Source organism: Schistocerca gregaria, chromosome 2 (assembly GCF_023897955.1).
Source record: "Schistocerca gregaria isolate iqSchGreg1 chromosome 2, iqSchGreg1.2, whole genome shotgun sequence".
Taxonomy (NCBI): domain Eukaryota; kingdom Metazoa; phylum Arthropoda; class Insecta; order Orthoptera; family Acrididae; genus Schistocerca; species Schistocerca gregaria.
The window spans coordinates 883904428-883930694 of NC_064921.1; the positions used below are offsets into that span (position 1 = coordinate 883904428).

Here is a 26267-nt window from a genome sequence, read left to right on the forward strand (position 1 = left end):
ATGTTTCATATCAGCGCACACTCCGCTGCAGAGTGAAAATCTCATTCTAGAAACATCCCCCAGGCTGTGGCTAAGCCATGTCTCTGCAATATCCTTTCTTTCAGGATTGCTAGTTCTGCAAGGTTCGCAGGAGAGCTTCTGTAAAGTTTGGAAGGTAGGAGACGAGGTACTGGCAGAAGTAAAGCTGTGAGTACCGGGCGTGAGTCGTGCTTCGGTAGCTCAGTTGGTAGAGCAATTGCCCGCGAAAGGCAAAGGTCCCGAGTTCGAGTCTCGGTCGGGCACACAGTTTTAATCTGCCAGGAAGTTTCATATCAGCGCACACTCCGCTGCAGAGTGAAAATCTCATTCTGGAAACAGTGTAGTATTATAGAGATGTCATGGATTATGTCCGGGGGAATGGGCACAAACACCATGAGTGAGGGCACGTTCAACATGGGGAGGGGGGGGGGGGGGGAGCGTGAGAAACCTCAACAGGGCGAGACATGCGACAGAGGAGAGGTCGAAGGGCCCGGCGGCGAGGGCGTGATTGTAGGTAAGCTCGACATGGGGAGCATGGGCTCACTCCACGGAGTGCTTGAGACTGGACTAGGGGGCGAGGTCAGAGGAGAGTTCGATGATTGGAGCTGGAAGTCACTCGATTGAGTGTGTAAGTCCAACCTGGAGGGAGTGGTCGGAGCATCGTGAGCCATGACAGTGAGTGGCGTGGTTGTGGCCTGAAGGTGGGTAGAAGGAGGCTCGACATGAGCAGGCTTAAGTCTGTTGATAGAGACTGTGATGGCTGAATCTTTCATCTGGATATCATAGGTGTTGGCTGAGGGCCAGAGAACTTGGTACGTGTGTGGAAGTAGCAGTAGGGGTAATGTGGATGTGCATCCTGCAGAGAGCCCATAGCCAAGGGGGAAGGACGAGGGTCCGTGCCTGCCAAAGAGTTGACTGCAGGAGGGGGTGATGCCGTCGGCAGTGCTGGCTAGTGGTTACTGGTGTCCAAATTAACGCGGCATCCGTAGTGTGCTGGGGGAGGGTGAAGCTATTGGCGGTAGGTGGGTTCAGTTCACTGGGTGTGAAGCTCGGATTGTGGTGCAGAATGAGCTCGGTCAGCGGTGCGGATAAGTATGTCAGTTGCGTGATCTTCAAGGCAAGAGATGGCAGTTGGGACTGCAAGAGGAAGTTTCCTGATCCAGATTGGCAAGAGTGTGCTATCGTGCATGGCCTGGTTGTTAACGCCGAGTCAGAGATGGCGCCACAGCTGTGATGGAGTCAAGTCGCCAAGTTGTTCCTCATAGATAAGCTGCTGGACCTTCTCAGTCAACATCCATGTAACACGTTCCAGTATCATCCTCTTGACAGAAGCGTATATGTCTACCTGAGGAGGTGTGGTGACTAAATCATTAATCAAGTCAGCATGGTCGTGGAGATTGTTCATCAGACAAATATACTGTGAGTGGCCATCAAGCGAATAATATTGAAAGATCTGCTCGACTAAGGTGAACCAGAATTCAGGGTGGAGATTGTTCATCAGACAAATATACTGTGAGTGGCCATCAAGCGAATAATATTGAAAGATCTGCTCGACTAAGGTGAACCAGAATTCAGGCTTCTCGAAGGAGAACGCAGGCAGTTTCGGTAGTTTCATGAGTGGTGGCAGCCTGGAAGCAGCCTGGGGGTGAAGTGCAGAAGCAGATGTGAGGTCCAAAGCACGGGCAGCAGTAGCATTCTTGAGCCTTCGCAGCGTGGTCGGGGAGCTCGATGGAGCTGTGAACTGGCCCTGCAGTAGAGTGAAGGTGGCACAGAGCACTGGGGCGTAGTAGTAGAATGTAGGGTGTCGTTAGGCCCGCTAGACCACTTGTTGTTCATGTTTCAGGCTGATGTGCTGAAGTCTATGTGGGACAGAAGTAGCAGCAAGCATGGTCGGAAGCTGAGGTGAAAGGCCCATGAGCCTGGCAGGGCTGACCACGTGGCTGTAGTTAATGTGGGGTTGCATGGAGTAGGGCGTCAAGAATTGTTGCTCTGGCAGTGAAAAGTTGTCCAATGAAACATTAATGGAGTTTGATGTTGGTACCGCACTGCATCGAGAGCTGTAAGTAGTAGTGGCACGGTTGGTGGAGGTAGGCACATGAGATGGCAGGAACAAAGGCGTTTGGTAACCAGAGTCATGTATGTTCCTAACCTCACTTATTGTCGCAGGCTCAAAAATGTCCAGCATAGTCGTCGAGTGAGAGGCATCGTATTGCAGTTCTGGCAGGTGTACATCGCCCGCAACATGATGCATGTCAGTCACAAAATCCAGCGTTAGGCATTGGGCCAAAGTCATTGTTCAAATGCTGTGTCGATGTAATACACGCAAAAATAGCCAATGCGGAGGTCACGGACACAGTAAAACAGCGAGAACGGAATATGTTACATCAGGTCGGGGTAACTAGTGAGGTGGATGTTTGGGTCAGTTACACCAAACAACACCTTTTTAACAGTAGTTCCTTTATTCACCTATTTACACAAGCATGGCTTACAAAGAATTACCAATGGCAGAAGAGATCAGAGATAATCTTAGCTTAGCGTCCAAAGACGATGCTCGAAGTCTAGAGACAAACATATATCAATTCTGGTGTCGACCTCATCAGTACCACAGGTTCTTAACAACATGGCTTATTTTTTCTGAACTGTTGAGTTACAGCATCATAGTGCCTGGAACATAGTTCAGTGTTCATTCACGCTGTATATTGTCAAATTTGTATTGTAGCTTGGTAGCTATGTTGCTGAAATATTGCTTTCTATTTTTACCTGTTTGTGTTTTTTTCTATGTGTCCCCTGTTTGGTGATTTGACAGGCTGCTTTTAGTTTGTTTTCTGCCTTTTCTATAATTTTATCATTGTGAGACATTTTTGATATTACTAAAACTTTTCTATACATGTTTTTGTATTTTTGGTAATACGATATTTTTGAAATGCAGACTCATTTTGGTTGGTTTTTTGTGCTGCTAAGGTGTTTTAATGTTACAGAGCATTTCCTTATTCCATTGGCCACCCAGTTACTTTTGTTTTGTGTTTTAGTGACATGTAGTACTTTCTGGAACACTCATTCAAACCCGGATTTAAATTTCAGTAGAAACTTTGAAAACTTCCCATCTGTACTAGTCTCCATGTACTCTTCTTCCCACGTTTCATTGTTCATTTTCATGGTAAATTCACCCCTTTTTTACTTAGAGAAGATCCTTCTGTAGATGAATAGTTTAGTTTTGGTTTCTACATTTGTGTTTCATTTTAAGTGCTGGCTGTAATTATCTGATAGGCCCAGGTTACCCTAACAACATCACAATTTCCTTTCTCCGAGTTAGTTAGTATATGCTCCATGATTGACACTAAATGCTTAGTTACCCTTGTGGCTGTGTTAATCAATGGTCTTATTCTATAGCTGTACACAATGTTCAAAAACAAGTTGTAGAACCCATCTGGGTTCAATGTGTTGATGTTTAAATCCCCACAAATCAGAATTTTGCCCTTAGGATTAGCAACCATGCCCAGTACTTGGAATAGTTTTGCTATGAATGTATCTCTGTCACCACTGGGAGAATGGTAAATACATAGTATAGTTGGTTTTGGAACATGTGTGGCTTTTGTATCTACCTAGCTGATATTTCTACATGTTTTTCTTTGCTTAATGAAATAATGTCATTTCTAACCTTGTACATAATCCCTTCATTTACATATATACTTGATTCACTACCTCTCAATGTATGTTGTATTATTCTAAGGAAGGATATTGTATTGCTACAACTTATCTTGAAAATGGCATCAGTGTCAAAGGGTGGCTTCCATTGCAACATCTTGATAAAAATACAAGTGGACTAGGTTGTTTTTTTTTATATAGAACTGAAGATGAATGCAGATTCTTGGTATTAGCACTCTTTATTTATAGTTCACTCATCACAAATTTCACAAATAATCTTTTAATGTAACTTAAAAACATTTCATATGCACTTGTTGAAGTTAAAAAAAAAGACTAAAAGGCAGTATCTCATCATTCTAAGAGCTTACAAAGTGACAGTACCCTGAAGTGATGAACTGAACTGACTGAACAGAAGTTACTAAGCAAAATCGATTGAATAGAAGTGACAAACTAAAAGTGACACATTTGGCACTAATTTTAAGGAATGAAACAGCTTCTAGAAAGACCTGGAAGGTGCATGATTTCTGCTTTTAATAATAGGAACAGATTTAAATGAAATTAATATTTTTTATGAATGAAAAGCCCTTGAAAATATAATAGAAACAAAATATGTTCACATACTTATGAAAATAAATTAACTTATTTTCAAAATATGCCACAGGCATCATGCAAATTAAGTTTGTAAATTAATTATAGTTTATTGTAGGTGACATTTGTTATGAATGATAAAACGTAAACTTCAAGAAGAAAAAATAAAAACAAGATCATTTTTTGTACTTTATTGTGAAATTTATGCCATATCTGATTTTTCTAGCACAACATTACAACACAGAAACATGTAAAATTATTTTATGTAATGGACCGACTTAGAACAACAGAGAACTTTGGCAGTGTACAAATGTATTGCATGGTTCTGGAAAAAACATAGATCTAATACTTTATATTCAAAAATTGGCAAAAATGTTACTGAAACTAAAGTATCACAAGTTACTGTAATCTCAAGAATAATTTTTGGTTTGTTACAAAGTGTTTGGTTAGTTCTCGGTAGGTGGAATGTTTGCTGCCACTTTGACAAGCGGTCACTGCAATTGGTGAGCTACAGCTGCCAATTGCCTCTCAGTTTACAAAAATTGGTTTTTAGTGATCCTCGTCAGTAATTAATAAAATTGCCTTAGTACATGAGTGTGATAAGAAACTATTACATTTTTCCTGTCATCTGCCAGACAGAATGGAGACTAACAGACTATTTCATCAAGACTAACAGACTATTTCATCAAGATGTGGAGCAGTAGAGATACATATTTTATGTAATCCACATTTGAATGTAGATTTTCATGTCAATGACCTGCACTGCTAAAAGAACTCTATATACACAGTTCAACAGCCGACTTTCTCTCAAGAGCCCTCCAGGTCCTGTTATAATACAAATAGAGGAGCTGCTTTGACAACAGTGCTTGAGTACACATTTCTGTTGTTGAAAGAGGGTATGCTTTGTTGACACTGGGCATTGACCTGCTGTACGCCAGGCTCTATACATAATGGTTTGGTTCTCAATAAAAGTCCATTGCAAAAGCACAAGCTGAGTTAGTCGGTGCACCACCTGGCCTGCAGGATCTTTCATGTAGGTAATGTGAAACCTTTCTGTTTAACCAATAATTTTTATTATATTAATTTGAAATTTGTGCAGATATTATTAAAAAGAGAAGTGAAATGTAAATGAAAATTGATGGGGAAGCAGCTGACGTGACAGTGGTAGACACTATATGACAATATTCTCTGAAGTATAAGGTATTACTAATCTGTGATGGTGGATGCGGAGAAATCAGGACTGTACATGGAATCAAAATCTATTTTAATTCAAACTCATTTCCTCTTTGCCTGAAGTATTTTCTGTTAAAATGCAGAAGTAACTTATACTTTCAATTATATTTGTCATCTTGTGGGATTTATCTCAGACCTTCTGTTACACACAGTTTATATTTTGGAGTGCAACATCAGATTTAGAGTAACTAATTTCTAGAATCAGTGCGGTATTGAAGATTGTGTTTACAACTGATGGTATAGAAATTAGGTATCTAATTACATTTGTCTGTGCCTGATGGAAAATGGCAGTATAGGAACATATATTTAAAATACAGTTCAGCTGAACCTGCTTGACAGTAGATTTGCGCAACGTAAATAACTGCTTTATTAGAGAATCCCTTTTTGTCACTATGAAAGATTGTACAGGTACTGGTAACCAATTACACATATGAATGTTAAGCTTTGCTTTGGTGCAAAGGTATGACAGCAGCATCAAATAATGACAAACCAAACTTAGTATACATTTGATTTTTTTTTTTTTTTTTAAATTTTCTGTGCTGTTACACATGCAACATCTCCAATATTATTACACTGAACATGCAGACTGTTTACTGACACAATAAGACAGATTCCTAAGCGTGAATCATGCTGGAATAACAATATTAGGAAAAGGCTGGAATAAATTTGTTAATTTACTTGCTTATTAATTTGTTTTCCAATTTTCTGTTCTTTTATTTATTTATTTATTTATTTGGCATATGGCTTATATAATTATAGTTTACAAGAACATACATTACAATGGTGCAAGGTAACAACAAAATCTGGAGGACCAGCAGTAGCTAAAGGGGATTGAGTTAGCTAGTTTCCATCATAGTGGGAAAGGCAAAGACTCCAGCCAACTGATTCCTGCAGGTGCTGTGTCTGCAAAATCCTTCCAGGTACCTATGAATTTTCTTTTTGGGCAGCTGTACAAAATGTCCTCCAATGTTTGTTCTGATATTCTGCAGTTGCATTGGCAATCATTGGTCATTCAGCATTTATGTAGTGCTGCTTTTGTCACGGCTTGACTACTGCTGTCTTGGGTGAGCAAGTCCCATATTCTTTTATTGACTGGCTCACTCTCTGAGGTCAAGTGGTCAGATCTATTTTCTCATGACCTCAGGAGGATGTCTACTGATTTCTCCATACTTCTCTTATACTGTAGTTATCTGCAGCACATTGCTCATTATTTACCCAGACTGCTTCTGTAGATGTTTGTGAACTGTATGGGAAATTGTTCAATATTTCATGAATTGGTATGTATCCAGATCATTTGAGTTTTTTCCTTCCTTGTGTTGTAGCACTTTGTTGTCAGAGATTTGGTGGAGCAATAATGGTGAAAGCCCATCCAGCTAGCTGTGCGGTCTAACACGCTACTTCCTGAGCAGGAAGTGTCAAGGTCTGGTGTGAAGGCCAGCCTGTGGATGGTATTTAAGGTGGTTTTCCATCTGTCACAGCGAATGGGGGCTGGTTCCCCATATTCCACCTCAGTTATACTATGTTGGCAATTGCTGTGCAAACACTGTCTCCATAACACCATAATTACTCTACCAGGCAAACATTTGAGGTAACACTCATCTGGTATGAGATGTTCTCAAGGAGGGGGGGGGGGGGGGGGGGGAGGGTCCACTAGTGGTCAAACCACCCACAGAATAATCCTGGGTTCGGTGTGGGGCAGTGATGGCGTGAGTGGAGTGCTGTGGCCTGTTGCGGGGTTGTACACCACTGGGGGCTATGGTGGGATGAAGCCTCTCCATCGTTTCGATGTCCTCAGTTCAATACACAATACACACAGTAATGGTGAGATCTGACAGCCATGGTATTTGTGTAGTTCTAAAAGCTCCTGCCATTATCCTGATTCTGTCTTTAAGATTGATACCTATTTTGGTGATATGGTTACTTCTTCTCCAAACAGGAAAACAGTATTCCAGAACAGGACATACAAGTGCTTGTGCTTTAATTCCCAAGCTAGCACCAGCCAGTTTCCTTAATATATTATTTAGCTTTTGTCCTGTTAGTTCTAGGCATTTGTTAAATGTCTTGGAGCTGTTGAGAGTCCTACTCAAAATTTGCGGTGTCGACTATATTGTAACTTTTTGTAGCAAAAGATTACATTCAGTTCTTTGTTTGCCATTCTGTTGGTTAGGTGTATTGAGCTGACTTCTGTTTTATTATGGTTCATCAGCATTTATTGTAATACTGTTAAGTTTTTCTAGATTGTTAGGAAGCATTTGTACAACTTCTTCAAATGTGTTGCTTTGAGTTTCTATCACTAGGTTGTCAGCATAGCTAAAACTTAAAGAATCAGTGGTGATTATGTCACTGGTGTACAAGTTAAATGAAAGTGGGAGAAAAACGGTGTTGTGTGGGAGACAGTTCTTTATGGTACAACATTTCCTTGTGGTTTCTCCACTGTCAACTTTAAAAGAGTGGTTTCTGAGCAAGTTTTCCGTAAGTGCTGCAATTTTTTCTAGCTTGGAATGGTTTGATTTAATTTATACATTCATCCATCTAGCCACATGGTGTCATTCATTGCTTTGAGTTCATTAGATGCCACTGAGGTTTTCTTTTTGTTTTGTAAACCTGGTTTTATAAACAATGTAAGGGTAAGAACTTGCTCACAGCAAATTCGAGATGGGCAAAATGCTACTGAGTGTATGAGGGTTATGGCATCATTTATTGGATGTGTGTTGTCACACAGAAGCCTTTCAGAATCAGAATCAGAATTTTTACTGTCCCATAACATACAGAGTTATTACTCAAGATTTAATGTACAGGGGACTCATCAATACTGCAATTACAATTTATATGTATTAGAGAAACAATAATTTTAATGTATAATTTACAGAGAATAAAAGATAGAATAATTATTACAATCATTTATTAAACATAAAACTTCTAAGCTTAATTAACAAAACGTTTCAGCCATTAGCTTTCTTGCTCAGATTGTAATATTATCATTAAGAAATTCTTCGAAGGAATAATAACATTTTCTGTACGAACAATTGTCATAGTTTTTGCTTTAATTGCCCCATATCTATGCTGAGCATGTTGTAAATTTTCATGCCCATGTATTCTGGGGTTTGTGCAAACAGCTTTAATCTATGAGTGGGAAGCTTGAAATTCTCCTTGTTCCTAGTACTGTATTGATGTTTAAAGTTATTGTCTAACAATAACTTGGAATTACTGTATACAGAAATAATCAGTTCATAAATGTACAAACACAGAGCACTTAATATTTTTAAATTTCTTAACAGTGGGTGATAGGATACTTTCAGTTTTGCATTAGATGTATTTCTAACAATCCATTTCTGTAATTTTAAGATTCTAGTCGTTTTGCTTACGCCTCCCAAAAAACTAATGCCATACCTTATAACTGATTTAAAGTATCTTTCATGGGAAAAATATATTAAAAACAAAGATTCCATGACTTACCAAATTTCCATGACTTCCAATTTTCACGCAATTTGGGTGCATAGATCCTGAGAAATCAGTACCCAGAACTACCACCTCTGGCCATACTAATGGCCTTGATATGCCTAGGCATTGAGTCAAACAGCTTGGATGGCATGTACAGGTACAACTGCGCATGCAGCTTCAACATGATACCACAGTTCATCAAGAGTAGTGACTGGTGTATTGTGACGATCCAGTTGCTCGGCCACCATTGACCAGACATTTTCAATTGGTGAGAGATCTGGAGAATGTGCTAGCCAGGGTAGCAGTCGACCATTTTCTGTATACAGAAAGGCCCGTACAGGACCTGCAACATGTGGTCGAGCATTATCCTGCTGAAATGTATGGTTTCGCAGGGATCGAATGAAGGGTGGAGCCACATCTCAAATGTAACGTCCACTGTTCAAAGTGCCGTCAATGCGAACAAGAGGTGACCGAGACGTGTAACCAATGGCACCCCATACCATCACGCTGGGTGATACGCCATACTGGTGATGATGAATACATGCTTCCAATGTGCGTTCACCGTGATGTCGCCAAACATGGATGCAACCATCATGATGCTGTAAACAGAACCTGGATTCATTCGGAAAAATGACGTTTTGCCATTCGTGCACCAAGGTTCGTTGTTGAGTACACCATCACAGGTGCTCCTGTCTGTGGTGCAACGCCAAGGGTAACTGCAGCCATGGTCTCCAAGCTGATAGTCCATGCTGCTGCAAACATTGTCAAACGGTTCATGCAGATGGTTGTTGTCTTGCAAACGTCCCCATCTGTTGACTCAGGGATCGAGACGTGGCTGCGCGATCCATTACAGCCATGCAGATAAGATGCCTGTCATCTCGACTGCTAGTGATACGAGGCCGTTGGGATCCAGCATGGCATTCCATATTACCCTCCTGAACCCACCAATTCCATATTCTGCTAACAGTCATTGGATCTCGACCAACGCGAGGAGCAATGTTGTGATATGAAAAATCACAATTGTGATAGGCTACAATCTGACCTTTATCAAAGTCTGAAATGTTATGGTACGTATTTTTCCTCCTTACACGAGGCATCACAACAACGTTGTAGTTACAAGAGGACTGATTGTGTAGAACAGTTTTTTGATGTATGATGTGCAGACTTTTAGTTCACTTTGTAACTCCATCTGACAATTACATTTTTTGTGGTGGACTGAAAAATTATAGTCACTTATAAGGATCTATATTAGGATTGGGGCCATAACAGAATCTTTATGTACACATAATGTGATCATTTGTTTTCTAAACCGGAAGATCTCTATAACCACCTCTTTTACAGTCTTAATCTGTAGTATTTGCTCACATTCACAACAGAAATTACAACCAATTTTGTGTCTTTTGTACTTTGTATCTGTGTTCTGTACATGTGCTTGCAAGAAGCAATCCCATTTACATGCATATGAGTAAATTTCAATTACTCCATGCTCAGCCAAAGAAATCAAGAGTGCAATTAACTCAATTAAAATTTCTCATTGAAATTGATAATAACTAGAGGAATGAACTAATACCCTGTTCTTCACATGTATGCAGTGTACTGAGACACATGTTGCACTTGTGGTCTTCAGTCCAAAGACTGGTATGATGCAGCTCTCCATGTTACTCTATCATATGCAAACCTCTTCATCTCTGAGTAACTAGTACACCTACATCCTTTTGAACTGTTTACTGTACAGTTTTTACCCCCCCCCCCCCCCCCCCCCCACACACACACACATCCCTCCAGTACTAAATTGCTGATCCCTTGATGTTCCTGAACATGTTCTGTCAACCAAATGCTACACATTTCTTTCCTCCCAGATTCTATGCAGTACCTCCTCATTAATTACACATAATCTATCCATCTATTCTTCAGCATTCCTCTGTAGTGCCAGATTTCAAATGCTTCTATTCTCTTCTTGTCTGAACTGTTTGTCAACTATGTTTCATTTCCATACAAGGCTACAGTCCACACAAATACCTTCAGAAAAGACATCATAACACATAACTCTATATCAGATGTTCAGAAATTTCTCTTCTCCACAACTGCTTTTCTTTTCATTGCCAGTGTACCATTTATTTTCTTCTCTGCTTCAGTCATTATCAGTTATTTTAGTCCTCAAATAGCAAAGTTAATCTACTACTTTTAGTGCTTCATTTCCTAATGTGATTCCCTGAACATCACCTGATTTAACTCGACTACATTCCATTACTCTTGTTTTGATTTTGTTGATTTTCAACTTATATCCTCCTTTCCAGGCACTGTCCATTCTATTTAACCACTTTTCGAAGTCCTTTTCTGTCTCTAATAGAATTCAACAATCCTCAAAGTTTTTATTTCTTCTCCCTGTACATTAATTCCTTCTCCAAACTTTTCTTTGGTTTCCTTTACTACTTGCTCAATGTACAGATTAAATAACAATGGGGATAAGCTACAGCCCTGTCTCACTCCCTTGTCAACCACTACTTACCTTTTATGCCCCTCAACTCTTACAGCTGCTGTCTGGTTTCTGTACAAGTTGTAAGTAGCCTTTTTACTCCTGTATTTTATCCTTTCTACCTTCAGGATTTCAGAGAAATCTCTGGAAAAATTATGGCTGTAGTGCTTTGACCACTCATGGCACCATCACAGCAAAGCCATTTTGGCTGATGTTGGCATTCCCCTCTTAACTCAGTACCATCCAGGACTGAAGCAACTGAATTACATTCTCCTCAAGGATTGTCACCACCTCTTGGCATGCTCTGAAATGAGAAATATCCTTCCCACCCCTCCCATAGTGGTACTCCACCATCCACTGAACCGAGACAATATACTCGTCCATCTTTACTCAACCCCTGCTCTCAACTCCTCATCTCATGGCTCATATCCTTGTAAAAGACCTAGATGCAAGACCTGTCCTATACATCCTCCCACCAACACCTACTCCAGTCCAGTCACAAACATCACCCATCCCACCAAAGGCAGGTCTACCTGCGAAACCAGTCATGTAATCTACAAGCTAAGCTGCAACCACTGTGCTGCATTCTATGTGGGCATGACAGCCAGCAAGCTGTCTGTCTGCATGAATTGCCACTGAAAAACTGTGGTCAAGAAACAAGTAGACCATTCTGTTGCTGAGAATGCTGCCCAACATGACATCCTTCATTTCAATGACTGCCTCACAGACTGTGCCATATGGATCCTACCCACCAACACCAGCTTCTCTGAATTTTGCAAGATTAACACTCCTGGAAGAAAGGATATTGTGGAGAGATAGCTTAGCCACAGACAGGGGGACTGTTTCCAGAATTAATTTTTCACTCTGCAGTGGAGTGTGTGCTGATATTAAACTTTCTGTCATATTAAAACTATGTGGTGGATTAGGTTTCACATCTGGGTTCAATTGCTGGTCTGCCACACAGTTTTAATATGCCAGGGAGTTTCATATCAGCACAGACTCCACTGCAAAGTCAAATATCATTTGGGAAACAGTACCCCAGCCTGTTGCTAAACCGTGTCACTGGGAAATCCTTCCTTCCAGGAGTGCTACTCTTAGAAGTTTTGCAGAAGGATTTCTGTGAAGTTTGGAAGGTAGGAGATAAGAGATTGTCAGAAGTAAACCTGTGAGGATGAGTTGTGAGTTGTGCTTGGGTAGCTCAGTTGACAGAGCACTTGTCTGCAAAAGGCATATGTGCTGCATTTGGGCCCCAGTCCATCACACAGTTTTAATCTGCCAGGAAGTTTCATGTCAGTGCACATTCTGCCACAGAGTGAAAAATTATTTTGGAAACAATCCCCCAGGCTGGTCTCCACAATACAGGAGTGAAGTCTGGAAGGTAGGAGATGAGTTACTTGTCAAAGTAAAGCTGTGAGCACAAGTCATGAGTCGTGCTTGGGTAATTCAGTTGGTAGACCACCTCCCATGAAAGGCAGAAGCCGCCTCCTTTTGCTGATATTTCAACTGCAGTTTCCATTGTTTAGTTAGGATTATATGTGGAGTTCACACACATATGCATTTCTCTGCATCTGTTTAAATAGTTAGAATATTAACCACAATCTCACAGTACATTTATCCACCCATGACTTTGTCAACAATCCATTGCAGTTTGAGAGTAATAGATATATTCACTAATACAACACTAAAAAAAAAAAAAAAAAAAAAAAAAAAGATCTGCACTTCCCTCTGGTGGAGGGTTTCCCAAATTGAATTAAATTGAATTCTGTAGAATATTGGTGTTCCATGGGAAGTAAATAAGTCCTCCGTGACAAACTTTTAGCAACAAAGCAGTTTTTTTCCATGATTTTTCTTCTTCTTCTTACAGATTATCTATGGCTGGCACTGCTTCTCCACCTCCAGTGACCATTTCCTACTTTTTAAAATTTAATTATGATTTCTGTGTTATTAGCTATGACCTAAAATTGAATTATTCACTGAAAAAAGACAAGTTTTTCTCCTTTTTAAAAAAGAATTTGTTAACCTTCACAATAAACAAGGAATTCCATCAAAGGACCGGATTCTCAAAGTTTCTTATCAGAGGAAATGTTAGGGAACCCCTGCTCTAGTGAATCTAGCTTTGGCACAGAAAAGGTTGCAATACTCACCTATAAATTATTTAATAATCTGACCAAGGAAATAAAATGTCTGAAAGACCGCAGAAGTGATTTCAAATGTAGATTAAAGTGTTTTCTTCTTAACAACTCCTTCTATACCATAGAGGGACACTTGAATAGGAATAATTACTCCATAACAAAATTGTAAGCATTATATGTATATATAGCAATACCCTGACTTATGCTACATCATTTTACACATGATTCATCTGTTTGAGCACTGAGTCTACTCCCTCACTCTGCCCACACAGTATTTGGTTTACAACAGGTTTGGACATGTTTTTTGTGAAAGTGTTGTATCCTTGGAGATGGCCTGACTGATAGATTCTAATCATGTCATCCAAACAAAGCAGGACTCATTCATTTGCTTCAAACAAGAAAAGAAATTTTTTCTTTGGAATGTAAACTTTATATTACCAAAGACTTTGAAGCAAAAATAAAATTTGTGAATTGGCATAGAAGTTTTATCTACCAGAATCAACATTCAGAACAATTATCAAAGATAAAGAATAGATTCTCAAAGTTGTGAAAATGCCCAGTCTTTGAATTCAAGTATCATTTGTAAATATCATGGTGGTATTGCTCAGATGGAAACAAAGTTAAAATTACAGTCTGATAATCAAGCAAGAGTAAAAAATTGTCCAGTTGCTCAGAACATGGTGAGCTTTCAAGTTAAACTGATTTTTGAGAGATTCAAATAGAAGCTGGTCAGAGACAAAATGTTTAAAACTAGTTACAGTTGGTTTAGCCAATTCAAAGTCATTGTAATTGATGCAGCATCAAAGGAACTGAAGATGCAGCAAGCACTGCTACAGAGGGAGTGTTGCTCTATCCAGAGAAACTCAAAACAATGAGTAGAAGAAGGTGGGTATACCAGATACATTAAACATAGACGAAACTGGTCTGTCCTAGGAAAAGTTGCCCAAAGGAACTTTTATTGTGCATGACAATCAAACCTTTCCAGATTTTAATGCCCCCCAAGATTGAGTGACAGCAATGTTTGGTGTGAATATAGCTGGTGATTGTAAGTTAAAACCTTTCTTAGTTTGTCACTCAGAAGATCCAAGAGCTTTAAAAATATATCTAAAGATGGGTTGCTCATGATTGGAGAGTTGGATGCTTAAGCTTGGGTGACAGCTTTTCTTTTTGAGGACTAGTTCAGTCATCACTTCATACCTGGAGTCAAACATTATTGCCAATTAAAACAAATCTCAATTGAAGTGATACTATTAATTGATAACACACCAGGTGATCCTCCCATTACTCTAGTTAATTTGAACCCACATGTGAAAGTTGGATTTTAGTCACTGAATACATTCAGCTTGCTTCCACTGATGGACCAGAGAATCAGTAAAACATTTAAAACTTACCTCATGAGACAATTAATTATACGTCTACATAAAGCTATGGGACAGCGAGCTCTCTGTTAAAGACTTTTGCAAGCACTTCAATTTTTTATGTGCCATGGGAATTGTTGGACAATTTTGAATGAAATTTCACAAAGAATTTTAAATGGCATCTGGAAGAAACTGTGTCCATATTTTTTAACCACTGACATCCAGGGGGAATCAACAACAAATCCTGATCGAACTGATAATGCGATTTAAGAAATGGATGATCTTACCAGACAATTTAATTTAGAGGTGGATGGTGATGACATTCAAGAACTGCTACATTCATACCATCAGAAGATGACAACTGATGAGCTTATATAAAGTGTGAGCAAGAGCAAAACATTCAACAGCCCGATTTCTTAGACCCAGCACAATCAGAATATCAACTGATGGTTGCAAACTTGACAAGGCCTAAGTCCAATTTAGAAAGGATTACAAATTTTAGAAAATATAGGCTACAACAAAATGTGCATTTCTGATACAATAAAGGAATAAAAAATTTATTTGTGTTCTACGAGAAAATTCTGCATGAGCGGGGAAAAAAAAAAAAAATTGACTTCTCAGACAACATTATTAAATTTTATGAAGACTTCTATATCACAGTAACTTCACTTTACATTGTTGCAATTCATAATACTATACTGTAATATAATTTGTTGTATTGTTGAACATTTTATTGAAAATATTTCTTCCAAATCACATTTTTTTTTTAGTCTCTAGTTCATATTTATATGCAAAATTGGACCCTGACTTCTACTTATACTCACTGTTCGGTCCCACCTATTGTGCAATTCTGGGGTATTACTGTGTGTCTCTATGCACATAGGCTGGTCAGAAACTGGAAAACTTGTAGGGGTGTTGCAGGGTAGGCTGTGCTGAGAAATAATTATTAAGAAAAAATTCAGTAGGTCATGCCATGAAATTACCCAATCAGGCTACTGCGAACACACATTTAAGTGATCTGTCACATATAAATAATGTCTGTTGTTCTCGTAGCATTGATGATAATACACGAAACTGCTCATCTTTTAGGTTGGGTTCAATCATAGCTACCATCCCATGTCCAATTTTTGTATCGCCATCTTGTTTAGTTTTAGGAAATCAAATGAAGAACATGTTTGGTGACACTGTCTCAGGAAGGCCACTTGAATCGGTGTGTACAACAGCCTGAATGGCTAACTTCAATGCAAACGATTAATTCTCAGCATAGCTTACTCTGTACACCCTTAAAAACTTTTCAGACTGTTTCTGACCATCCTGTTCATCCTTTGTTCAACTGACATATTCCACATCATAATATTTATCATACATGCGATCTATCAAACATGTGGAACTAACTAGCTTATTTTAAAAAGGATCTGCAACATATAAAATTATATCTTATATCACAAATAAAGATATGACAGAATTAAAACACAAGGAAACACCCTACTAGTATCTCTTTGAACCAACACAAGTGTTCAATTTTTATGTACATCATAAAACTGTACTTGAAGGGACCAAAAGACAATGGTATCAATTGCACTCGCCTTTCAGATTTGGAGTCTGTAACAGATAACAGACAGCTCCACTGTAATAAAATATACTGTCTCACAGAGTTCAGTACTTGGTCATTTCCTGTTTTAAATCTACATTAATCACTGACGAAGTCAGTGAAATGCTCATGTTCATCAATGGTATTAACTTCATGCTAAAACTCAACTTTACCATGCACTGTGAAGGGCTACAATTATTGATGTTCAGATGGACAACAAATCAAAATGAAATCAACACCTCCACAGGTTGCTGGAAACACATAGAAACTATTCTCATTATCTTGATCACCAGGCAAAATGGATAGCATGTTTAGCATTTTCTCGCTATATGCTGCATCACAGAATAGACTTTTAGAATAACACAGGTCCAATTACAGGCTTATTCTGGAAAAAATAAAAGATCTGTATGCTATGTGGAAGGTTTGTATGCTACATAGAGCTGATAACAAAATGTCCAGCAGAAATCTCTTTGAGAGTCTGGCTGATAATTTTTTTAAGCAACAATTTTTGTACAAACATGGTAATATGGTTATTTTCAGACTTTATAAGCATAAATAGAGAACAGCTAGTACCCTTGATAAATAATATAAGCTACTCATCACCAATAACAAGACATCATTGTCAGTGTAGTATACAAAATCAGATTATAGTTGTTGCAATTGTGTGTATTGTGTATCTTGCCTCATCATATATTGGTTAGAGTATTCCTTCATGATAGTATGTGATGAAGTCAGGGTGAATGAAGTAAGGGTGAATGGATAAATGAAAAACACTGAGTATGTATTCAAATTAATCTGAACTATGTTAAATTATGCTAAAACCTCATGCTTATGGACAGAATTTTTGCCAGTTACAGAATTTCATAATGAGATTTTCACTCTGCAGCAGAATGTGCACTGATATGAAACTTCCTGGCAGATTAAAACTGTGTGCTGGACCGACACTCGAACTCGGGACCTTTGCCTTTCACGGGCAAGTGTTCTACCAACTGAGCTACCCAAGCCCGCGAAAACCAAAGGTCCCGAGTTCGAGTCTCGGTCCAGCACACAGTTTTAATCTGCCAGGCATTTTCCGTTATAGAATTACTTAATTAATAATCCTTAGTTAAGATTTTTCCGACATCTATTTAGGTTGTTAATGCTCTGAAATCAAAATTAATTCTTAACTATTTACTGCTTATTAATCTTGTTGTAATTAGTTTCCTAACATGTTGCAGAATGTCTCCCACAACTCCATCTGTTATAACACTTATTCTCTACATGACATCAGGCGTAAATGGTGAAAGCACTGAAGAACTGAGCATGTCATTGGAAAGAAGATGTAAGAAGATTTCCATCGTATTTGGAGAGACAAAATATTGCTAGAAACTTTACCTGGACAACTATTATAAATTATTACATTTTGCTCTTCTTTTACTCAATACACAGACTATATTGCTTTGTACTTATATCACTGTGGTCAGTGATATAAATCAAATCACTAATTGAAGTGCTAATAGCTTTAACACCTTATTCAGTTACAATCATGGATGATACTGGATTACAGCTGTATATTATTATGTAAACATGAGAACCTTGAGTAAGATGAAGTGTCATGATAAGTAGGTGAAGTGGAATATTCCATAGTATCAGATAAATTGACAAGAAATATCCCTCGTGTCATATCTGGCATGCAACTTATCACAAGTTCAGTTTCCTCTACCGGAAGGAAAAGCTGGCACAGGAAAAAAAGGTTTGAAATGCATAAAAACATTTGTATTTGAATGGAAATTTCACTCTCTGTTAATTATGGATAAAATTACTTGTTATGTTCTGGGTCTTCTAGAATTCTCTCTAATGAAAATTACTTTCCAGCTTTACTTTACTCTTTTAACAATCTTTCTACATATTTCTGTTTTTCTAAATAGTTTAAAAATCTTAGGCTTTAAATGATTACTCTAGGGATATACTACAACCCCCATATGTATTACTCACATAGGGATCATGGGGATAAGATCAGAATAATTTCTGTAAATACAGATACATTCAACCAATCATTCTTCCTGGACTCCAGACATAAATGGAACAGGAAGAAACCCTAATAAATATACAACGGGATGTACCTTCTGCCATGAACCTCACAGTGGTTTGCACAGTACAGATGTAGATATAAATGCACATGTATATTAATGCAAGTTATATTTCTATCTGAACAACTATTGGACTCTTAATCAGTCAGTAGAACTGTTATCTAACTTCATGTGGTCAAACCCAAGGAACCTTAAATGACAAACTGTTGGTAATAAAACTAAAAACACATGAAAATAAAGTCTGCTTACTGTATAGCAGCAGATAGATAGATAGACACAAGAGGTGTCACATACTACAGTTTTCATTACTACAATTTTTTGTTTGACATAACATTGATAAAATTAGGATTTTCAAGAATTAAACAGTGAGGTTGCATATGAAATCAAACAAGGGGATGCACATCAGCAATTAAAAAAAAAAAAACAAAAAAAAAAAAAAACAATCAAATGACAGCAACATATAAAAGCTGAAACCTAAGAAATGTGACAGGTCCAGTTGACAAATTAGAGATAAGGGAATATCTGGCTAGCAGCCTCTCATAAATTGTTCACTTTCACTTCAATTCAATGTTCCTGTGATAGTGTCACCGTTTATTTATTCAGGTAGCTTCCCTCAGTCAGCACTGCTGAGATATGTGCTTGTCTGCGCTATCCATGAAACAGGTGTTGTCCTTTATAGTCTACTTTGCTTGACAGATAGATCTCCATACCTGACAGCTGGTGATTCTGGCTTTCAGCATCAAGAAGGAAAATGAATAGTACTGCTGAAAGGTGCACATAAAAATAGAAGTTAGATGTTGCCTAGCTTTCAGAACTAATAAATAATTTCTTCCTGAAAGAGAAGATAGGGATAACAATATTTTTATACACATTAGCAATTATCACCAATTCGACAAGTAAATTTTCAAATAGAAATAGGTCAAAGATAAATATTTTATCAAGAATGTGGAAATTTCCATCTACAGGATGTGCGCATTACATTTAACATGCATAGGTTGTTGTAAGGAAGGAAGAAAAGAAAGAAGGAAAATAAGAGTTTAACATACTGTCCATGATTAGTTCACTAAACAAGTGTTCAAACTCAGATTGGACAAGGATGGAGAAGGAAATTGGCCACGCCTTTTTAAAAGTAATCATCTTGGCATTTATGTTATTTAGGAAAAACACAGTAGCTAAATCTGAATGTTTAGTTAGGGAATCGACCTAGCTATTTCCAAATATGAGGCCAGTGTCTTCACTACAGAACCACCTTGATCAATGATGTTGTGAGGTAGCTTCACATGTAGCTTCACATGTATCAGATATGGAAGTTGACAGTATTAGGAAAAGGATAGTTTGCTACTCGCCATAAAGATGATCTCTTCAGTTGCAGACAGGCACAACAAAATGACTGGCACACATTTTACATTTGGTCAAAGCCTTCCTCAGCAAAGAAAAGAAAACACACACACACATACACACACACACAAACAAGCACACCTCGCGTGCACGTGACTACTGTCTCTGGCAACTCAGACCGAAGTGCCATGTGGCCAAAAGCTGTATGTGTACCTGTCTTTTCATTGTGCCTGTGTGCAACTCCATTTGCCATCTTTACAGTGAACAGTTATCTATCCCTTTCCCAATGTTGTTGATATTCTAAACTGGAGTTTCCATTGTTAGATATGAAAGCTGTGAATGCTACACATTCTCATTTGAGTTACAGCCACTCTGACAAAAAATATGACAGGAATAAGAGCTAACATCAGGGCTCTTGAAGTTTTATATTAGATTAAAACTTTGATTGTTTAAACTGAAACCTGTACCATAATTCCTAAAATTACTGTATGCCTTTAAAAAAAATTAGTATGCTAATGAGAATAGATGATATGACATTAGTTGCTTCATGACAATGTGGTCTTTTATACTTCTAGTCAAATAAAAACTCTCATTGAGTCTTTCAGTTGGGAGCAATTTATCCTCTCTTGGCTGACGATGATGTTGTTTCTCATCGGACTTCACCACTGATCGAGAAGGAGAAATAAAGTAGTTCACATTAGTTTAGTCAGTTACATGATCAATTTATGTACTGTTTATCTCTCTATATAAAGGCAATGCCCTGACCGAAATTCAACCCCTAAGGGACTGAAATAGGGAGTGAAAAATTTTATAAAAATTGGTTGGTGGTTTGATAGTTTGTGCAGGTATCGGTCCGTGTGTGTCGGCTTTAGATACACGCTGTGCTCCAGGTTTACGCCAGGTTTGTGACCAGCACATCTAGAAATGGTGGTTTTTTTGTCCTTTTCTACTTCTGTGGTAAATTTTATGTTGGCATAGGGGCTGTTCAAGTGTCGAAGAAAGTCACTGAGCTGTTCTTCACCATGCCTCCACAAGATGAAAGTATCATCGAAGTATCCATATCACACCTTAGGTTTGCAAGTCGCTAAGTCCAGTGCCTGTGCTTCAAATTGTTCCATGAAGAAGTTGGCCACCACTGGACTGAGAGGACTACCTATGGTGACACCTTCCAGCTGTTCATAGAAATCGCCATTCCACGTGAAATAGCTCGTGGTGAGACATGCATGGAAGAGCTTTGTGATGTCTTGCGGGAAAACAGAACCGATGTGCTCTAGAGCGTCACTGAGTGGCACTTTCGTAAACAAAGAAACAACATCAAAGCTGACCAGGATGTTGGTTGGTGCAAGTTTGTGTCCTGAGTCCTTCATGTATGTGTCGGTCTTCCCAACGTGTGGCTGGAGCAGAGAGGCCAAGTGTTTTGCGAGTTTATTCGTCGGTGAGTCAGGACCGCTGACAATCTGTCTTAAAAGGAGACGGCACAACCGTGGGGTCGGGGATTTGTCCGCACTTTTGTGTGGTGAAAGAGGACCCCTAACACCTCACGTAGTTAAAATGTTAGGAGCGCTACATGGAAAATGAAGAGAAAAATCGATCCAAAGTTTCTTAGGTGCCTTATGAGCACAAAATGTTAGTCCATTATCGTGCCGCCATCTCGCCTGCGTGGTTAGCGTTCGGACCCTTACGCCAGAGGTCTCGGGTTCGATTTCTCCTCCGGTACTATTTTTTCTTCTGTTGCTTGCAAAATTGCAGCGCATTGTTACAGGAGAATCGTGAAATTAATTCCCGGGAAGATTGTATAAAAATTCATTCTATAAAAAAAGAAAGATTTTGAAGTAATAGGTTTAACATCAGAAGAGGCACCAATAGGGGATCATGGAGGAATTTTCTAAGCTATGCTCCAGACTGAACGCTGAAAGGCATAATCAGTCTTAAATGATGATGATGATGATGATGATGATGAATATTTCATTGTGAAAGAATTTGTAGATGAAAAAATATGGGCTTCACCGATTTTGGAAATTCAACCCCAAAGGGGGTGAAATAGGGTCTAACTGCTACACTGATTCATCATTGCTCAGCCCAAACCTAAACCTCTAAGGATAGCAGGAGCAGGAGCAGGAGCAAATAGCACTAAGGGCAGATGACACATTAGTAACCGATGGCATAGTGTGGCAAATCTATTTAACAAGTACTTTATATCCGTTACTGATAGAATGGGATTGTCAGGATCAGTAAATAATGCCCTTGAATATCTGAAACTAGCCTTTACAAATAGCTTTAGGGACATGAATATGTCACTCACATCACCAAAAGAAATAACATCCATAATAAAATCTTTAAAAACAAAGCATTCTAGTGGTTACGATGAAATATCAACAAAGTTAATTAAGGCATGTTCTTGTGAGTTTAGTACAATTCTAAGTTACTTGTGTAACCAGTCAATTATAACTGGGACTTTTCCTGACTGTCTGAAATATGCAGATGTTAAGCCTCTATTCAAGAAAGGAGATAAAGAGATGCCATCAAACTACAGACCAATTTCACTTTTGCCAGCATTCTCAAAAATTTTAGAAAAAGTAATCTATAGGCAGCTTCTCAACCATCTGACCACAAATAACATATTATCAAGAACACAGTTTGGATTTCTGAATGGTTCTGATATTGAAAAGGCTATTTACACCTACAGTGAAAATGTACTTAATTCATTAAATAACAAGTTACAAGCAGCAAGTATTTTCTGTGATTTGTCAAAGGCATTCGATTGTGTAAACCACAACATCATTTTAAATAAATTAGAATTCTATGGTGTCACGGGCAGTGCTGCAAAATGGTTCAAGTCATACCTCGCTAACAGGAAACAAAGGGTGTCAGTGCAAGGGACTAGTGAATTAAGTCATCAGTCATCATCAGAATGGGAAGAAATTACATGTGGTGTCCCACAATGATCCATCTTAGGGCCATTGCTTTTTCTTGTGTACACTAATGATCTCTCATCAGTTACACTGCCAGAAGCAGAGTTCGTTTTGTTTGCAGATGACACGAGTATTGCAATAAATAGTATGTCAAGTGTAGTTCTAGAAAGATCTGCTAATGATATTTTCATGGATATTAATAAATGGTTTAAAGCCAACTCACTGACATTAAACTTTGAAAAGACTCACTATATGCAGATAGAAGAGGTTGGCAGTCTTAAATTCCTGGGATTACAACTTGATAATAAATTCAGTTGGGAGGAGCACATCACAGAACTGCAGAAACGCCTTAACAAATCTGTATTTGCAATTCGAGTGTTAGCAGACATAGGCTACATAAAAGTGAAAAAGCTTGCATACTTTGCCTACTTTCATTCCATAATGTCATATGGTATAATATTTTGGGGTAACTCTTCAAGTCAAACAAAAGTTTTCAGAGTCCAAAAGCGTGTAGTACGTATTATTTGTGGAGTAAACTCACGGACGTCTTGTAGAAACCTCTTCAAAGAACTGGTTATACTAACTACTGCCTCTCAGAATATTTACTCCTCAATGAAATTTGTCCTAAATAATATATCTCTTTTTCCAACAAACAGCTCAGTTCATACATACAATACCAGGAACAAAAATGATCTGCACAAGGACTTATAGCACTTACTTTAGTTCAAAAAGGGGTCCACTACTCAGGAACACTCATCTTCAATAATTTGCCAGCAAACATAAAAAATTTAGTTACAAATAGAGATCAGTTTAAAAGGAGCCTGAAAGACTTACTAGTGGCCAACTCCTTCTACTCCATTGACGAATTTTTTAATAGAAACAAATGATGTGTTGTATATATTTATACTATTAGTATTGTTATTTCAGCTTAAAAAAATAAAAATAAAAAATAAAAAAAAGTGACATGTTCCACATCCACGAGGATCTCCTCAACACGGATCTATGGAATGAAAACTAATCTAATCTAATCTAGCAGCTTGAAGTTTGGAGAGGGTGTGCATCTTATACTGTAAGCATTGTTTGAAAAGGGAGTGTCCAAAATACCATTCCCAAGGAGGTGCAATAGGGAATGAAATGCTTTTTGAAAGTATATCACTATTAAGGGAATTTTGAAGCTAGAACTATGAAAAATGATCTTTGGTTTGTCTGTCAGAAAATAAAAAATATACATTTCAGCATTTTTGGAAATTCGGCGACTAAGTGGGTAAAATAGTGGATGAAAGGTTTTTGAAAATAAATAATTTCTTAAGAATACTAAAGAGTTTTAAGGCATCTTTCTTCATGACAACTGGTGTTTGACTTCTAGGCTAGAAGTAACAACAACAATAATAATAATAATAAGATGTGTGTCTCAGTGTTTCTGAAAATTCATCCCCAACAGCGGATAAAAAAAAAAAAAAAAAAAAAAAAAAAAAAAAAAAAAAAAAAATTTAAATATACCAAAAACAAAGATTCCAAGACCTACCAAGCGGGAAAGCACCGGCAGACAGGCACAACAAAACAACACACAAACACACACACAAAATTTCTAGCCTTCGCAACCAACGGTTGCTTCTTCAGGAAAGAGGGAAGGAGAGGGAAAGATGAAAGGATGTGGGTTTTAAGGGAGAGGGTAAGGAGTCATTCCAATCCCGGGAGCGGAAAGACTTACCTTAGGGGGGAAAAAAGGATAGGTATATACTCGCGCACACGCGCACACACACACACACACACACACACACACACACACACACACACACACACACACACATCCATCCATACATATACAGACACAAGCTTTAAATTTTTTTAAATATAACTTGTGTCTGTATATGTATGGATGGATATATGTGTGTGTGTGTGTGTGTGTGTGTGTGTGTGTGTGTGTGCGCGCGCGAGTATATACCTATCCTTTTTTCCCCCTAAGGTAAGTCTTTCCAGTCCCGGGATTGGAATGACTCCTTACCCTCTCCCTTAAAACCCACATCCTTTCGTTTTTCCCTCTCCTTCCCTCTTTCCTGAAGAAGCAACCGTTGGTTGCGAAAGCTAGAAATTTTGTATGTGTGTTGTTTTGTTGTGCCTGTCTGCCTGCGCTTTCCCGCTTGGTAGGTCTTGGAATCTTTGTTTTTGGTATATTTTTTTCCCATGTGGAAGTTTCTTTCTATTTTATTTACATCATTAAAAAATATTTTGTTACGTTAAAAAAATTTTAAAGCTAAATTTATGAAAATTGATAATGTACTTCTCTGTTAGATATAAAGAACCACTTTTTAGGGGATGAAAGTTGATACAGTAATATCTCCACAAGAACGCAAAAGGCATGATTAACGAAAACTTTGTGCTCCAGCTACCAGAATCGCTTTTTGGCAGAAGTACATTCAGAGGAGACCATCCTTCTATGGCCTTAATTAGCATGAAAAGCTTAGAAGGTGTTGCAATTTGAGAACAACATTAAAGTTTGATTCAATAGAAACAAAACAAAATGTCTCTGAGGACCATATAGTCAATGCGAGCGAAGCAGTGCCCACTAAGCTAGTCAGTAAAAATGTGGAAGTGATCATTTTATACCCTATTTTACACAATTTTTATTTAATATGGTAGCATGTTGATCATTTACCAGGTTTGCCAGTAAAATTACGCATTTACTAACAGAATCAGGTAATTATTTTACACTACATAACCTACAAGTTCCTGAATAAAAATTATCCTATGAAATAGAAAAACTTACCCCAAAGAATACTTTTTAATCTGCTTTTACATTTAACTTTGCTCTCTATTAGGCTTTTTAATAATATTAAATAAGGGATAAACTGTTTTGATGATTTTACTGTAGGAACCTTTCTGATCTGAAGGCAATTTTAATTATGAGGAACAATTATCATTTTTCTTTTTTGTATTATAGTAATTGATATAATTATTTGTATTTGACTGTACAACATTACTTATTACTTACAACAAATTCGATAAAACACACACACACACACATACACCACACACACACACACACACACACACACACACACACACACACACACACACACACACCGATACCAAGTCCAGCTCTTCACTCTCCAGCTTGTTGTAATTCTTCTCTCACAAATTATTCAATGTTTGACCTTGTAATCTATTTCCACATGTGCTTCACAACATTCTTCCAATTTTCTGGCATTATTCATGTGACACCCTCATTTACCAGCCTCTCTGTGCCACACAACACAAGGGTCTTGTTTTGCTCTGGGACATATGCTTTTATTTGAGCCCAGATGAGTTCAATTGTATTGTAATGGCAGTCGTATTGTGGAAGACATATAACTTTGTGGCTGTGGTTCTCTGTAATGTATCAATCACATAATGCATTTTCTGTGGCTTGTATTGTTTCACTAATTCCAGTAGTTCCACTTCCCACATATTCTGTTCAAAGCCTATT

The 26267-nt window shown here is 38.2% G+C and overlaps 1 protein-coding gene and 1 non-coding gene across 3 annotated transcripts in view; both read left to right on the top strand.

Annotated features, from left to right (window-relative positions):
* Nucleotides 1-207: 207 nt before the first annotated feature.
* Trnas-cga (transfer RNA serine (anticodon CGA)) lies at nt 208-282 on the top strand. The gene has a single exon. It is a non-coding gene; the product is annotated as a tRNA-Ser (tRNA).
* A 4929-nt stretch (nt 283-5211) lies between these two features.
* The window catches only part of LOC126336613 (uncharacterized), an 80358-nt gene continuing 59302 nt past the window's right edge, over nt 5212-26267 (top strand). The window contains exons 1-2 of one of the 2 annotated variants that reach the window (XM_050000485.1): nt 5212-5288; nt 17700-17803. In XM_050000485.1, the coding sequence (XP_049856442.1) occupies nt 17701-17803 (103 nt within the window). In that variant the 5' untranslated portion in view covers nt 5212-5288; nt 17700. The remainder of the gene's footprint in view (nt 5289-17699; nt 17804-26267) is intronic. The other variant, XM_050000484.1, reaches the window with a different exon arrangement.